We start from the raw sequence: 13,520 nt of genomic DNA, 5'->3' as shown, positions 1-13,520 counted from the left end.
TGATAACTAGATACATAGTGCATGGAGTTGTGCGTCCTGCCGTGATTTGATAGTATATTTGAATCGATAAAGAATCAAGCTTCGCGACTGTATCAACTTGTTCTACGCTGTAATTGGATCTGGGCGCTTGGCCACCAAGAATGGCTCAGCGAGCATGTGATGACGACGAAACAAGCGCGCGACGCAATCCAATGTTCTATAACACGAGCGACAACATCCTTCTCTCTATTTTCTCTTATCTATTCCCATAGACGTATGCACAACATCAGCAAAGATGGCCTTCATCTTCACCTGTGGAACCCATACCTTCAACTCCCTGCTACAGGGGTACGAGAACATAACAGCGCAATGCCAAGTATGTTGCAGGGGTCACAACAATAGACATAGCAACGACTGACAAACATGCAGAATTGTGGTAACTTCAGCGCCAAAATCTACAAGCGATGGGAGTGGTTCACCTTCTGCTTTGTCGTGAGTATTTTCTGATTTGCACTGTTTTACAGTACTGACACGAGCCGATAGCCCGTCATTCCATTCTCCTTCAAGCCATACCATGAGGTTGGTTGCCACATCTGCCACTTCTATCAAGACGTCATGTATGTTCACGTTCTCATGCCCTGGAGAATTATACTGACGAAGTCCAGGCATCGACCAGATGTTCAACAAATGATGAACAATCCACAAGCAATTCCGATGCAACCGCAGCAGCCTTACGGAGCTCCACCTCAGCAATACAAACCACCGCAAGGACCTCCTCAATATGTCTGATAAGCGTTTGGTTTCTGCGACTACTCGAGAGACGTTGACAGGATGACTGGCGTTCACGGAAGGGTTGTGTACAGTTGCGATGATACCATTTCTATTTTTTATTGGCGAACAGAATTACTTTTGGTAATGACAGAATGGACAGGGGTGGAGTGTTCAAGCAAGTTGGGTTTAAGCAAAGTTGGTCAATGCTGGTCAAAAGGTCAAGTGAACGGTTAATCCCCAAACAAAATCACGCTTGATCGCCCTACGCACACGCGCTATCCAGCCTCCTCTTTCTTTCTTCTTTTCTCTTCCACCATTTTGTGTAAACTTTTTATTTCATCCATCACACCAATACATTGACGCGACAATGCCTCGCGCAAAGTCAGTCAAACCTGAGGCCGCGCCCAAGCCCGAGCCAGATGTCCAGCAAATCACTGTTGACAAAGGCGAGTTTACTCGCACTCGCGACGCAGTACGTATCTTTTTCCTGATTGTCGCGTCGTCTCCATAACGCGCTCATCTTCGCGACTCGATCTATACTAAACTCGAGGTCGTCGCATGTTGGGCGCAATTGTGTCATGTTGCGACAGACGCGTCTTCCCACCTCGACCGAGCGCGTCGCGACCACACAAACTCCAAGACTCGACACTGACAGCAACCACAGCTCATCACCTCATGGGTTGCCCTCGACAATGCCCTCAAAAACACCATCACCGCCTATATTGATCATTCCAACGCATGGCTCGGTGGTACCGTTGAGCTGGATCCCAGCATGATCGACCTCGGCAGATTCCTCCAGACTGGCGAGCTCGTTACCATCGGTGGAGGCCCTCCTGCAGCTCCCGAGAAGAAGCAGAGAAAGAAGGCCGAGAGAGACCCCAACCAGCCCAAGCGTCCCCTCACTGCCTACCTCCTGTGGCTGGGTGAGAACCGCGAGAAGATCCACGCCGAGCTGGGTCCTGACCAGAAGAGAGGCGAGATCTCATCCGAGGGTACCAAGAGATGGAACGCCCTGCCTGAGGAGGTCAAGCAGGTGTGTTCATTCTAGACAGCTCGTACTAGCACAATCGCTGACTTGAACACCAGAAATACAAGGACGCCTACGTCGCATCGCGTGACCTCTACAACAAGGAGCTCGCAGAGTTCAAGGCCAACCGTGGTGCTGCCGCTGCTGGTAGCCCCGATGCTGATGACGATGAGGAGCCTGCCCAAGCCGCTGCTGCCGCTGAGTCCGACGACTCTGACGACGAAAGCACCTCGGAAGAGGAAGAGAAGGAGCCCACTCCTCCCCCAGTCAAGACTCCCAAGTCTGCTGCCAAGGGTAGCCGCACCAAGAAAGCCGCTCCCCCCGCCTCGTCTCCTCCCCTCCCTACCTCTAGCCCCGTTAAGAAGGGTGCCTTCACCGCCGTCAACGGCTCCAACAAGCGCAAGAGCAAGACTACTGACGCCGAAGCCGTCGTCGAGGAGCCCAAGAAGAAGCGCGGTCGCAAGGCCAAGGAGGAGGACGTCCCTGCCTCTACTCCCGCTGAGGTTCCCGCCAGCGCAAAGAAGGAAAAGAAGGAGAAGAAGAAGGGTCGCAAGAGCGTCGGTGGTGACGCTTAAAAGGCTGAACCATCCTTGCCTGGAGCCACTTCAGATGCCGTTCAGAACGGCATACCTGTCGGTGAGAGAACCCGGAAGGAGTCATGACGGTATGCTCAAGACCGAACGTTGAGGAGGATTGTGGACCACAAAAAATATGGAGGCGTTGGAGGTATTCTGCTTTTGTCGTTTCTGTTTCTCATTGTATATCGCGTTCTTAGCGCTTCTCCTTACTTGTTACGTGTTGATAGCATGTGTTTCTAGAGCCATAACCAAAAAAAAAACAATAAAACACAAGTCCAACGAAGTCTTGTGTCAAGTCAGTCGTCCGCTATAAGGTCTCGCAGGCATCTACTCTTCGTTTTCTTACTTGCTTCTCCATCCTCTGCTGGATGTATCTTAACTTCTTGCCTTATCTCCACCAGACATATCAAGCCAAGTTCGCGTATAACGCTCGCCCCACGCAGATACCCTCAGTTCTCCAACAAGTAGTATTAACACACATCTGTCAAAGCACTCTGAAGAACAGGACTTCAGCACATCCGACCTTCTCAGAACCAGATACCATGTTCAGGGAGAGAGACACATATCCTTTGTCTCTGCTCAGCTGATGAGACCATGCCGCGACTCGAAGAATTGGAGGTCACGACCACTGCAAAGAAGTTCGTCTCGTCACAGCCTCACAGCACGGCCGTGAACCATTCCGGCAGATTATGAGACGACTCTTCGGTCTGATCCCGTGCCAGCTGCTTCTGGATCCATGTGCTAACACGTCTTCATCGGTGTTTGGCAGCGTGGATATTGGAGACCAGCCCATTGACGAAGAGTGTGACATGGCGACAACACCGCGTCGTGGTCAAAGCTTGAAGTGTGAACCTTTTCTCTCAGCCCTCAGGTCTTGACGTTTCTTTCTACAAAACACAGTCCATGAAATGTCATGATCTCACGCGTGACAGCCAGACCATCATATCACCACATCATACGAGTGGTGCCACCGTTTGCCCGAACTGAAGCTTGGAGAAGCTTAAAGGTGCACCTGAAAAGTGCAAAACTCACAGCAGCATGTAGGTTCAACTCGGCGAAGGCATGTGCAGCTGCACATACCCGTGTCTGCAATCACAAGCAAGTACGACGCTGCGCGGGTACCAAATATGACTTCAGATCAAATCCCAATATGCGAAGAACGAAAGTCCAGTTTCCTCAGCCTGAGAAGTCCAGGCTAAAGTCATTGCTGCGTGTCTTTCAGCCATACGCCGATCAAGCACTCTGAATCTCTGACAGCTGTATCGTTCTCCGAAGTTGAGCTACATCGTCTGCGAGACGGCTTCCGACATTCTGGATGATTTTTGGCCGTCCAAATGACCATCATTGAAGGCGGTGTATTCAGCTTCTCGCGATGGACGATGAACTCGTTCTGCGCTCTGAACGCTAAGCCGTATGAAGTTTCTAAGGAAGTTTTGGGCGACAACCCCAAACCTGAAGTCTTTTGTGTTAGTACAGGCTCGTCCTTTTTACAAACACATGCTATGGACGATGCGATATATGCATTTGCCAAGCCCTTTTAATGAAAGCGGAGATCAAAGCCGAAGAGATGAAACCACCCTTGTCCCTTCCTGTTTGCCGATAAGCACTTTCCTTCGTTTGCGATAGCTTCTCGATAGCTATCTCCCCCAGCTTTCCCCTCTGTCTCTCAATTCCTTCCCCCCTCTTCTCATTAACTTGATCCCTCTTCTTGAATCCACTTTGGTACAGAACAAAGTCTTGCTCACATACGTTCAACATGGGCAGCTTCGAGAGTGATTCTTGCACTCGCTGCTTCAATACCTGGCATGCATGTACCCAACACATGACAGCTTTGGACCACTGGAAATGGCCCTACGACTGCGAGACCTGCAACATGCGCTTCAGTACCGAACGGGCTGCCAATGACCACATGAGAGCCAAGCAGCACTATTACTATCCATACAGCTGCGAGACTTGTGACCTTGCCTTCCGCTTTGCCTATGTTCGCGACAATCACCAGAATGCCGAAGGTCACTACAAGCATCTGCACTGCTCTGATTGCGATCGCTACTTCAAGAATGCCAACAATCTTGATCAGCACATGAAGTCTCGTATTCACCAAGGCAGCTCAGTCTGCTGTCCATTCTGCAAGGCTTCCTTCGTCACGGCCAGTGGAGTCTCACACCATTTGGAGACTTCCTCCTGTCCTAAGGCCAAGAACCTCTCCAGCAGCGTCATCCATCGTGCTCTTCGTCAGCGCGACCCCAATGGCGTCATCACCGAACGTCTTCTCGAATGGCACGATGGCAACACCATCAACTCAACCTGGAACCCGAGCTCTGCCTACAATGGCAGTGGCTATGAGTGCTACATCTGCCACCGCGAGTTCAGCACCCCCAGAGGCCTTGATCAGCATATCCGCAGCCCAGTCCACCAAGCCCCTCTCTACCACTGCCCCAACAAGACCGGCAAGTGTGGCGGCAAACGCTTACCTACGCTCGCGGCGCTCTTCAACCACTTTGAGAGTGAGAGTTGTGGCTTTGTCAAGTTCGGCGCGGTGCAGAAGAATGTCTCTGGCTTCTTGTCTGGAGGTGGCCAGAACTTGATCTCCTTCTAAAGGTCCTGGTACAATGTTAGGCATTATGCAATGATCGAATCGAGATGGGAATTTGAGAGCAGCTAGCCACACGAGTAAGCGGAAGGTGGATGATCCTACCCTCTACATGTTCGAATAGTTGAGCTTGGCCTTCAACTTATGACAAGTCACGGATTTACGAGGTATATTATTATCTGGACCATGACGGGACGCTCTTGGGATATGGTATGAAATGAAGTGAAGGCCTGAGAGGCCTGGCAGAATTGCGCATGAGGCAGAGCTTCAGGTAGCCTTCATTCACAAACAGCTCAGTTAGCAAAGGAGAGCCCTGATGGCCATGGAGCGGAGGATTATTCACGCAAGGTCAGTCTTGCGAGACTTGATCCAAAAGGTCGTTCTGTTGGCGGCTCCGGACTGTCAGGAAGAACAGTTTATTGACAGGGAGCATACATAGACGCGAATATGAATAACAGAATATAGTCAGGGCTTTTGTCCTGTTTGATGGCTGTCCAATAGAAAACTTGTGCCTCTGACAACACCGCTGCTCCTGTACTCGAGTGTATCTACGTTCAGAAACTGGACAAAATTGAACAGCCTGAACAGCAACAGTAACCAAGTGATGTCAAGCAGGAAAGGAAGTCTCGACCATGGTCGTGCACCTTCCGAAGATCGCCCCCCATCAAAGAAAGCGCTCGGACCGAACAAAAACGGGCATGACGTTCTCGATGGCTCTGTCAAAACGACCATCTCGCAACCATCGCGATGCCTCCATAATTTCCAAATACGGATTTTCTACTGTTTACGTTTTCCTTTGACCTAACATCTTTTTTCCAAACCTGATTCGCGTAGCCGAGTCCAAAAGAGAAATCGAGGCCAAAAGCTATAATTACTATACATTCGGACCGCGGGAAACTCGTTCTGGAATCTGGAACGCATCGATACTCTACACGTATTCGTACAACAGAACTCACAGACATCTCGCCAAAAAAAAAAAAAAAAAGACCATGGACGACTCATGGCAAGAAACAGCATTTTCCTCTCGCCACATGCATAATCGCCAATCCCGCAACACTGGCTCCAAATCAACCGGCGGAAAATCAAAACGCACCACCTTTGACGTGCGCAAGACATTTGGAAGTTATACTGTTAAGTGTCCTGCTTGGTATAAACTCTATACCTCTGGTGATGGTGTATCTTCTGGCGAACAAGAGGCAGTGTTGGAATTGTATAGATTGACGGAATGTGGGACTGGTGTGGTGGGGGAAATGGTATTGCCTGGAGTACTAAGGGCGGCAGTACTTTTGGCGGCGAGTAGAAAGAGTTTACAGGGGATCTTGGAGAGGTTGGAACCTGTTGATGCAAAGGAAGAAGACGACAACGAAGACGAAGATCAAAACAGCGATGAAGAAAGTGACGAAGAAGAACAAGACTCAGAACACCAACCCTCCGACCGCTTCTCAACCTTTGAAAAGAACAGTTTCAGAGAGCCAAAGTTTTGGCTGCGGTGGAATGGAGTATTAGAGTCAATGGCAACAAAAGAAGAAAAGGCAGAGTCGGGACTGGGCTATATCATCTTTCCGAGCAACGATTGTCGCAAGTTCAAAGGCACGTTGAATTGTGCTTCGTTGGAGTGGAAGGATGTCGCTTTCTCTGGGCATAAGATTGCGCCTAGATCAGAGTCTGATATCCCAGTTGCTTGGGGCGTCAATGAGGTGCCTATGTGAGTGTTGACAGATTTTGGTGGCAGCAGTTCAATGTGTCTCTGCGACACTCGCTCCTGCCTCAGCTCAGATACAGACCTATAGACACATTCACAACACAACATCGAGTAGGCGAAACACATGAGAATATTTTGAAACTGTAAATTCACTGGTAAGGGGTATATAATAATAATGCCATCATAGGCCACCTGGGCCTTCTTCATAAAAATGGGCTGCCGTGCACTTTCGCTCCAACAGCCATGCTAAAACACACTTTTCTTTGTTGCTTACAAAGTAGCCTTGCCTCTTGTCTCAATTGGTAGCAAGACAATGGCGATGAAGGCAGCAAAGAACAAACCACCCGATGCGTAGATAGGTGCATTGGGGTTAGCACCAGCTGCATTGACAGCAACAATGGGTGCGCAAAGACCAGCGAGACGGTTGAAGAAGCTGGAAATACCAGTACCGGTACCACGGTTGGGGGCGGGGAAGACCTCGGGTGTGTAGGCGTAGAGGACACCGTACATGATGTTCTGGAAGAAGGCCTCAAGAGAGGAGAATGCGAGTTGAGTGCCAGAGTTGGTGCTGGTGGTGAAGAGGAACAGGAACATGCCCGAGATGGCGGTTGCGATGGCCATCGTTCCCTTGCGACCAATGTACTTCAGGTTGACAGTGTAGCAGCCAAGGAAGGATCCGGGAACACCGACGATCGAGGTGATGGCGTAGTTGCGGTAGGTCTCCGAGACAGAGTTGGTACCGCCGCCGCCGTTGTTGGCAAGGTACTGGGGCAGGAAGGCGTTGAAGAGAGGGTAACCCATACCGATAGTGGCCCAGGCGAACCAGATAAGGCAGGTAGTGCAAGCAAGCTTCCAGCCGTGGAAGAGAGGACCAATACGCTGGGTAGAGAACTTGCCGGCAGCACGCTTGATGATGTCGACAGTGCTGAGCTTGGCGTCCTCGGTGACATCGGGGTCACCGCCAATCTGGTTTAGAATCTCCTCGGTCAACCAAGTAGTGGTCTTGTTGTGAGCAGCAATTCCCTGAACGACGTGAACAGCCTCGGCTTGACGACCACGAGAAAGCAAGAACTTGGGAGACTCGAACAGGTTGAAGAGGAAGAATCTGACGATGAACATGCAGAAGGTAAGAGCTCCGAGAGTCAGGATGAAGTAACGCCAGCCCCAGTTGTCGGCCTTGGTGCAGACGGCAGCACCGGCAGCGCAGGAGAAGTTGGGAATGTAAGCCCAGGCGAGCAGAGAAGAGATCAACTGACCAACAGGCCACCAGATGGAGAGGAGAGTGAGGAGGTAGTTGGACTCGCCAGGAAGGAATTCGAGGAAAAGGGCACCATCGACAGGAAGGTTACCGCCAACACCGAGTCCAATACAGGCGTAAAGAGCACAAACGGCGATCCAGCTGTTGGCACCACCAGCGGCGAGACCGAAGGAACCGGCAAGGAAGAGAGTGGTGTTGAAAGCGTAGCGACGACCGATAATGTCGGAGATGACACCCCAGAAACTGGCACCAATGCAGAGACCGGTGAAGAGGGCGAGAGTTGTGTAGCGAACTTCGTTGCTACCAACGTTGAATTCAGCGGCGATGGGATCCAGTGTCAAGGCGACACCTTGGAGCCAAAGGTTGTCGGCCATCCAGCCGAAACCACAGAGGACGAAAAGCTGCCACTGGTATCTGCCCATACCCATGTCTTGAATAGCCTTGTTGATGACTTTCGCTTTGCCTGTTACGTGTTAGTCGTTGGATGAAAAGTTGGTAAGCAGAGAATGGTTTGTTCGTAAGATCGAAAGCAGACTAATCTCTTGAGTATCAAGGTTATACATACGATCATAGGTAGTGTTGTGGCCATCAGCCTCGAGATCAGAGTTGACTTCGGCTCTCAGGGACTCGAGGGTGGTTGTTGACTTTCCCGAGTTTTGGCTGTGTGTTGACTTCTCTCCGATAGAACCGTTCTCGGTCTTGACGTTGGTCAATTGCTCTTCGGGCTTGACTTCATTTGAGAGGCGTCTCTCTGATGGGAGTGGTACGACGGCATGCATGAAGTCTCTGTCGTCCTTGCCCAAGAAGGTTCTCTTGAGGTAATCCATTTTCGCTAAGGTAAGTTGATACAAGCCTACGTGCGAACGTTTTGTTGCTGATGGTAGGTAGTTGCTGTGGTGGTTTGAGTTGCAAGGGATCTTCGGGTTATATACAAAGTCGCTTGGGCACTCGAGGAGTCAGTTGCGAGCAATGCACGTGCAGTCGTTGCTTTAATGTTTCACTTCGAGATGTGATGGCGCAAGGGATGAGTTTCAGAGTTGAGGGTAAGCTGTCGAGTCGCAAGGGAGTTGCAGTTTCGAGTCGATGGTGAAGGCGCGAGGCAGAAGAAGTGTTGTCGAGGTTGCTCAGGAGAAGACAATTAAAGTCCTCAAGGTCGCTTGGGTATGAGTCGTACAGAGGCGAAGATGAGTCTTATCACCACGTAGCAACAGTGGACGATGCTTGGATGTTGTTGGAGTACGAGTATTTCTTGATTAATTCCAAGACACTCTTCGAAGGTAGTCGCAAAAGAGGTAGAGGTGGTTAGAAAAAGGAAAGAGAAACATTGTATGAAACTGGGTACAGGGACGTTCTTATGCGGCGGATGGGCATGGCAGGGTAACAACAATTTTTCGCCCATGCGGCAATACGACGACGTCGTTGTCCTCCGAACTAGTAAACTGACGCTGTGGATCGCCAAGAGGGGAGGATTTTGATGGCATACGGCCAATCGTTGGGATGGTTGACCAATACCAGTCCAGTGAGACAAGCGGACCGAGTGGGTCAAGCATATCCGGAAGCGCAGCGCGTGACGGCGGCGTGGTTTAGAATTCTTCCTTCGGTAGTCTTGGCGTTCGTCATTCAGGAACGATTCATGTCCTTTGCCTTTCACGGTAACTTGATCCCTCGTTACCTTGACACATCGAATGCCCGGGGTATTATCTGGGGCTGTTTTACTAGTCGTAGAAGGATCAGCTTCCATGGTACTCCGCATGGTTCGTAAATATACGATGGTGTTTATCTCGCATGAGGGTTATCGCAAAGCTTTGAAAATTTGTTGTGAGTATAGGCAGACGGAGTTGGACCGAGATGTGCGGAGGCGTGTAGGAGAAAGCCACTGACCGACTTGAAAATTTTGCCGAACCGATTGGCTGCGGTTGGCTTCCTGCTAAGCAACGGAACCGTAATGTTAATTGCGCCTCACGTGTTTGGCTAACATTTTAATTTATCCAAGGGTTCAACACAACAATCAGGATACCTACTCGTTTGGAATGGCTTGCGAGCGCCTGGTATACTGAAGGTCGGCATAAGATATGGGAAGGGTTGGGAGCCTGGCGGGGAGTAGGATTCAGAATCCATAGAGTAGTGGGATCCGTTTGCCGGTGCCGTTTCTGTATGGCAGGATTCAGCAGGTTCCTCGGAGGCACAGCGCGCACAGGCAGGCAGCTCAGACCTCGGAGAGTGCCACCACTGTGTCATAGGTGCCTGTCGCGCGCCCTATCTCAAGCCTCCTCCAGGATTCTCAGGCACCAAGACGATTGTTACGTAGCAGGTCCAAACGACATTCGGAATATTGAGGCACCGCTGAGGCTTGCTGTTTGACAGGAAATTACAGCATCTCTCCGCGCTAGGGATGGTCGGAGATAGGAAGGTTACAACGACCTCGGGTAATCTGCATGATCAACAATGCTGGAGAAGATGGCAGAAGGAGGGAAAGTCATCCTGTGCAATGCGCGTGCACAGCGGCCGCGCATGGCATACCATGTACGACACCAAGGTTGATTGGGCTGGCCGCCCGTCCGGAGAGGTTCGAGTAAGGAGGCACGCGACAGATTCGTGCATGCGCGGGGTCTGTCAGAGCATACACGGTGTGTCGCAGCCTCGCGGGCGCCTGAAAAGTGGCGGCGAAGCTCTCGAGAGGTGTGTTTCAATCATCTTGACTCTTGACTCTTGTGCTGGTAGAGCGTCTCGGCATAAATGGTGCATACGAGCGGCGGTCGAGAGCGGCTGAGTTGTAGACCGAGAATACAATGTGCCCAACTCTTTATGCATCTTTGTGATGGCCATCAATCACGTTGTTGTCATGGTTGAGAGCATACCAGATGGACTCGAGACTCTGAAGCAAGTCATTGGATGAAGGTCTTGATCCGAGGGAGTAGGAGTGAGATGGTCGCGCTGGGTACTTGTGGTCGCAATGGATAGATATGGTCGCGATCGGTGAGGATGGTTGCAGTGGGTAGACTCGGTCGCAGTGGGAAGTATGGTATGGTCGCAATGGGTTCAATTGTGTTGATAGTCGTCATCGTTGGCCAAGCCTGGTTTCTGCGTAAGTGAGCTCGAGACACAAGGAGATGAGGACCCCTCGTGTTCAGGAGATCTGGGGTTCCGGGGTCAAGTCCAGGGCAATCTGCAGGTACAGACTGATCGACATCAACCATCAACGTCTGGCTTTCAGCGTACATCTTGATTCTCCATTGCTGGACGTCGACTCTTTATGGTTGAGGTTGTAACCACGTCGCCAACTTGCTGTTATCTTGGACGTGCCGTCTCAAGGGGCTTGGTAATCTCACCTCCTACGTCACGCGACGATGAACCTTCCCGCCAGACTTGGCAGTTGGCGCTCTGCATCAACGACATCTCCGGAATATTCAACCACGGCAGAAACGATACGCATCCGTTTGTCTAACACTGGCAGTATCTATACTCTCGTTCACTGGAAACATCAGTTGCTCAATTGGTAGACCTTTGGTTGTAGGTCTTAGTTCATGGATCAATGGAGAGTCTCTCATCTCTCGTCAACCTAACAACCAATTCAATCAAGACACGGGCTTCTCCATTCAAGTGTGTGTGTCGAAGAATGCTCGCAAGTCATCAGGTAGTCTCTATCAGTCGGCGCAGACTCTCTTCGCAGAATTGTAAAGTCTTTGAATGTGCGAAATTTACACATGATCGTACGCAGTGGTTTCATGCGTGCAGCCGAGAACACAAAGCTACTTTTACATCGTATGCAGGGCAGCGATATGCACGAAGCGGCAGTCTGGGCAGTCTAGGCAGCAGCATTCGAGCATGTATGCAAAGGGACCTGGACTTCTACTCGAGGTTCTGACCAAACATAAACGACAGCCGCAATGCAATCTCTTCCTGCAGACTTTCTGTCGACGCCCACATCCAGCACCACAGTGTCCCAAGTTAACTTTACTACTACACCACTGCCGGAATACGCCAATCTTCAAGCTTTCGTTATTGACGACGCCCTTACTTCGTCGGAATGTACTATGCTTCTCTCGGCCGCAGAATCAAGTGGCACCTGGAAAAGAGCTATACTTCAAGTTGGCAACGGACTCCAAAGACAGGAGGATGACCAACGCAGATGCGGCCGCCTGATTTGGGATTCGTCAGGTGTGGCTCAGAGAATATGGGGCAGAATCATATCGTTTGTTCCGGTGATCGCAAGATCGGACAGGCAGGCAGAAATCACTAATGGAAGTGCTGTCATGAGAGGTGACGCGTGGGAAGCAAGTCGGCTGAATGAGAGGTTGAGGTTCTTGAGATATGAAGGCGGAGAATACTTCCGAGGTTTGTTGAGCTTCACATGCAGAGTATGTGTGTGTCATTGTTGTTGACTAAAAATCACACAGTACACGTAGACGGTGCTTATCAGACCCCTGACGGAAAGCGAGAGATCCTTCTTCACGTTCCATCTGTACTTGAACGGCCACGGCAAGATGAACAACACTTCAGCCACAGACGACGACACATTCAGGGAGACGCAACCACCATCCATTCACACAACATGATGCGGAGATATGATGTCTTGCCCAAGACTGGCTGGGTTCTCATCTTTCAGCACAGAGGCCCCTGGCATTCGGGAGATGATGTGGTTCAAGGTGTCAAGTACACAGTGAGAAGCGACATTATGTATAAGCGCGTGGACAGGATTGAGCGAAGGTCCGAGTAGCCTGTCAAGGTTCTTCTGCGAACCTTTGATTTGCTGACTCTTTAATAAGAAATAAATCCAAGGTACGAATCCGGGTTCTTCGTTCGCACATGTCCACGGAAAAAACGCTGCTTCCAGAATAAGGCGTGTAAAATCATTCTCGAAAACCAAAATCACGCCGGTCGACATGTGCAGGAGACCACATCGACCAAGTCTTCGTCGAGCCTCTCCCGAGTGTTGTGCACGGGTATCAAAACTAGCATAAAGTTGATAAAGTCGGCTTGACACGAGTTCACAGCTTCGATCGCTCCTGCCTTTCCATCGAAGCTCCCTGGTCAAAAAACGAGCAAAGTTCGCATCGCGAACGATATGAAATCACACACTATGACATCTTTCCACTTCGATCAATCGTTCTCCCTTCAAGATTGATCGCGCATCGAGTTCTGCCAAGTCCCGCACCGCCAAATTTCTCCACACAAAATTATGCATCCATGCACCAAATTCCAGCACATCTCAACCAAACCTGGCCCGAATTCTCTCATTCTTTTTCCCCCTCATACAACAACCAAAAGGAGGGTTCAACTGACCTTAAAAGAGCCAAAAGAACGACGCCTGCAGGACTCGAACCTGCGCTCCCGAAGGAAATAGATTTCTAGTCTATCGCTATAACCACTCAGCCAAAGCGCCTGGTATATGATCCGAATTTACGCCGAATTGGGAAGAAACGACTTTTCGGATGGAGAAGCTGCGCTTGATTAGCTTATGAACCTCGAGAACAAAGGAAGGAGCGAGTCGAAGAAGGCGACCACTTTGCTCTTGTCTAATCGAGATCGCGCCTGCTCTAACAGAACTTGAGCTCAAACAATATCAAATCGAGCGAGTCGAGTCAAAATCGTCCAAGAGAAGTGAGTCCTGTGCT

The 13,520-nt window shown here is 50.4% G+C and overlaps 7 protein-coding genes across 7 annotated transcripts; 5 read left to right on the top strand and 2 right to left on the bottom strand.

The window, feature by feature from the left end:
* Positions 1 to 274: 274 nt before the first annotated feature.
* Positions 275 to 768, top strand: M437DRAFT_80336 (uncharacterized protein; the record flags this gene model as incomplete). Its single annotated transcript, XM_041027335.1, has 4 exons — positions 275 to 355; positions 409 to 471; positions 523 to 596; positions 645 to 768. 4 exons carry the CDS (start codon positions 275 to 277, stop codon positions 766 to 768), a joined length of 342 nt encoding a protein of 113 aa, XP_040884719.1.
* A 349-nt stretch (positions 769 to 1,117) lies between these two features.
* M437DRAFT_71495 (uncharacterized protein) lies at positions 1,118 to 2,352 on the top strand (the record flags this gene model as incomplete). The annotated part of the gene is made up of 3 exons (XM_041025684.1): positions 1,118 to 1,222; positions 1,415 to 1,783; positions 1,837 to 2,352. 3 exons carry the CDS (start codon positions 1,118 to 1,120, stop codon positions 2,350 to 2,352), a joined length of 990 nt encoding a protein of 329 aa, XP_040884718.1.
* A 1,759-nt stretch (positions 2,353 to 4,111) lies between these two features.
* M437DRAFT_37606 (uncharacterized protein) lies at positions 4,112 to 4,951 on the top strand (the record flags this gene model as incomplete). The annotated part of the gene is made up of 1 exon (XM_041019664.1): positions 4,112 to 4,951. One exon carries the CDS (start codon positions 4,112 to 4,114, stop codon positions 4,949 to 4,951), a length of 840 nt encoding a protein of 279 aa, XP_040884717.1.
* A 983-nt stretch (positions 4,952 to 5,934) lies between these two features.
* Positions 5,935 to 6,654, top strand: M437DRAFT_80333 (uncharacterized protein; the record flags this gene model as incomplete). The annotated part of the gene is made up of 1 exon (XM_041027334.1): positions 5,935 to 6,654. The coding sequence occupies one exon, from the start codon at positions 5,935 to 5,937 to the stop codon at positions 6,652 to 6,654; it is 720 nt and encodes a 239-aa protein (XP_040884716.1).
* A 263-nt stretch (positions 6,655 to 6,917) lies between these two features.
* Positions 6,918 to 8,684, bottom strand: M437DRAFT_37764 (MFS general substrate transporter; the record flags this gene model as incomplete). The annotated part of the gene is made up of 2 exons (XM_041019706.1): positions 6,918 to 8,368; positions 8,471 to 8,684. The coding sequence occupies 2 exons, from the start codon at positions 8,682 to 8,684 to the stop codon at positions 6,918 to 6,920; spliced, it is 1,665 nt and encodes a 554-aa protein (XP_040884715.1).
* A 2,106-nt stretch (positions 8,685 to 10,790) lies between these two features.
* On the bottom strand, positions 10,791 to 11,126 carry M437DRAFT_62073 (uncharacterized protein; the record flags this gene model as incomplete). Its single annotated transcript, XM_041024019.1, has 1 exon — positions 10,791 to 11,126. One exon carries the CDS (start codon positions 11,124 to 11,126, stop codon positions 10,791 to 10,793), a length of 336 nt encoding a protein of 111 aa, XP_040884714.1.
* A 666-nt stretch (positions 11,127 to 11,792) lies between these two features.
* M437DRAFT_71491 (uncharacterized protein) lies at positions 11,793 to 12,622 on the top strand (the record flags this gene model as incomplete). Its single annotated transcript, XM_041025683.1, has 2 exons — positions 11,793 to 12,240; positions 12,303 to 12,622. The coding sequence occupies 2 exons, from the start codon at positions 11,793 to 11,795 to the stop codon at positions 12,620 to 12,622; spliced, it is 768 nt and encodes a 255-aa protein (XP_040884713.1).
* Positions 12,623 to 13,520: the final 898 nt, after the last annotated feature.

This window comes from Aureobasidium melanogenum (genome assembly GCF_000721775.1).
Source record: "Aureobasidium melanogenum CBS 110374 unplaced genomic scaffold scaffold_1, whole genome shotgun sequence".
Classification (NCBI taxonomy): Eukaryota; Fungi; Ascomycota; class Dothideomycetes; order Dothideales; family Saccotheciaceae; genus Aureobasidium; species Aureobasidium melanogenum.
Note: the sequence above shows the minus strand (reverse complement) of the source record. Positions and strands in the feature narration are given on the sequence as shown.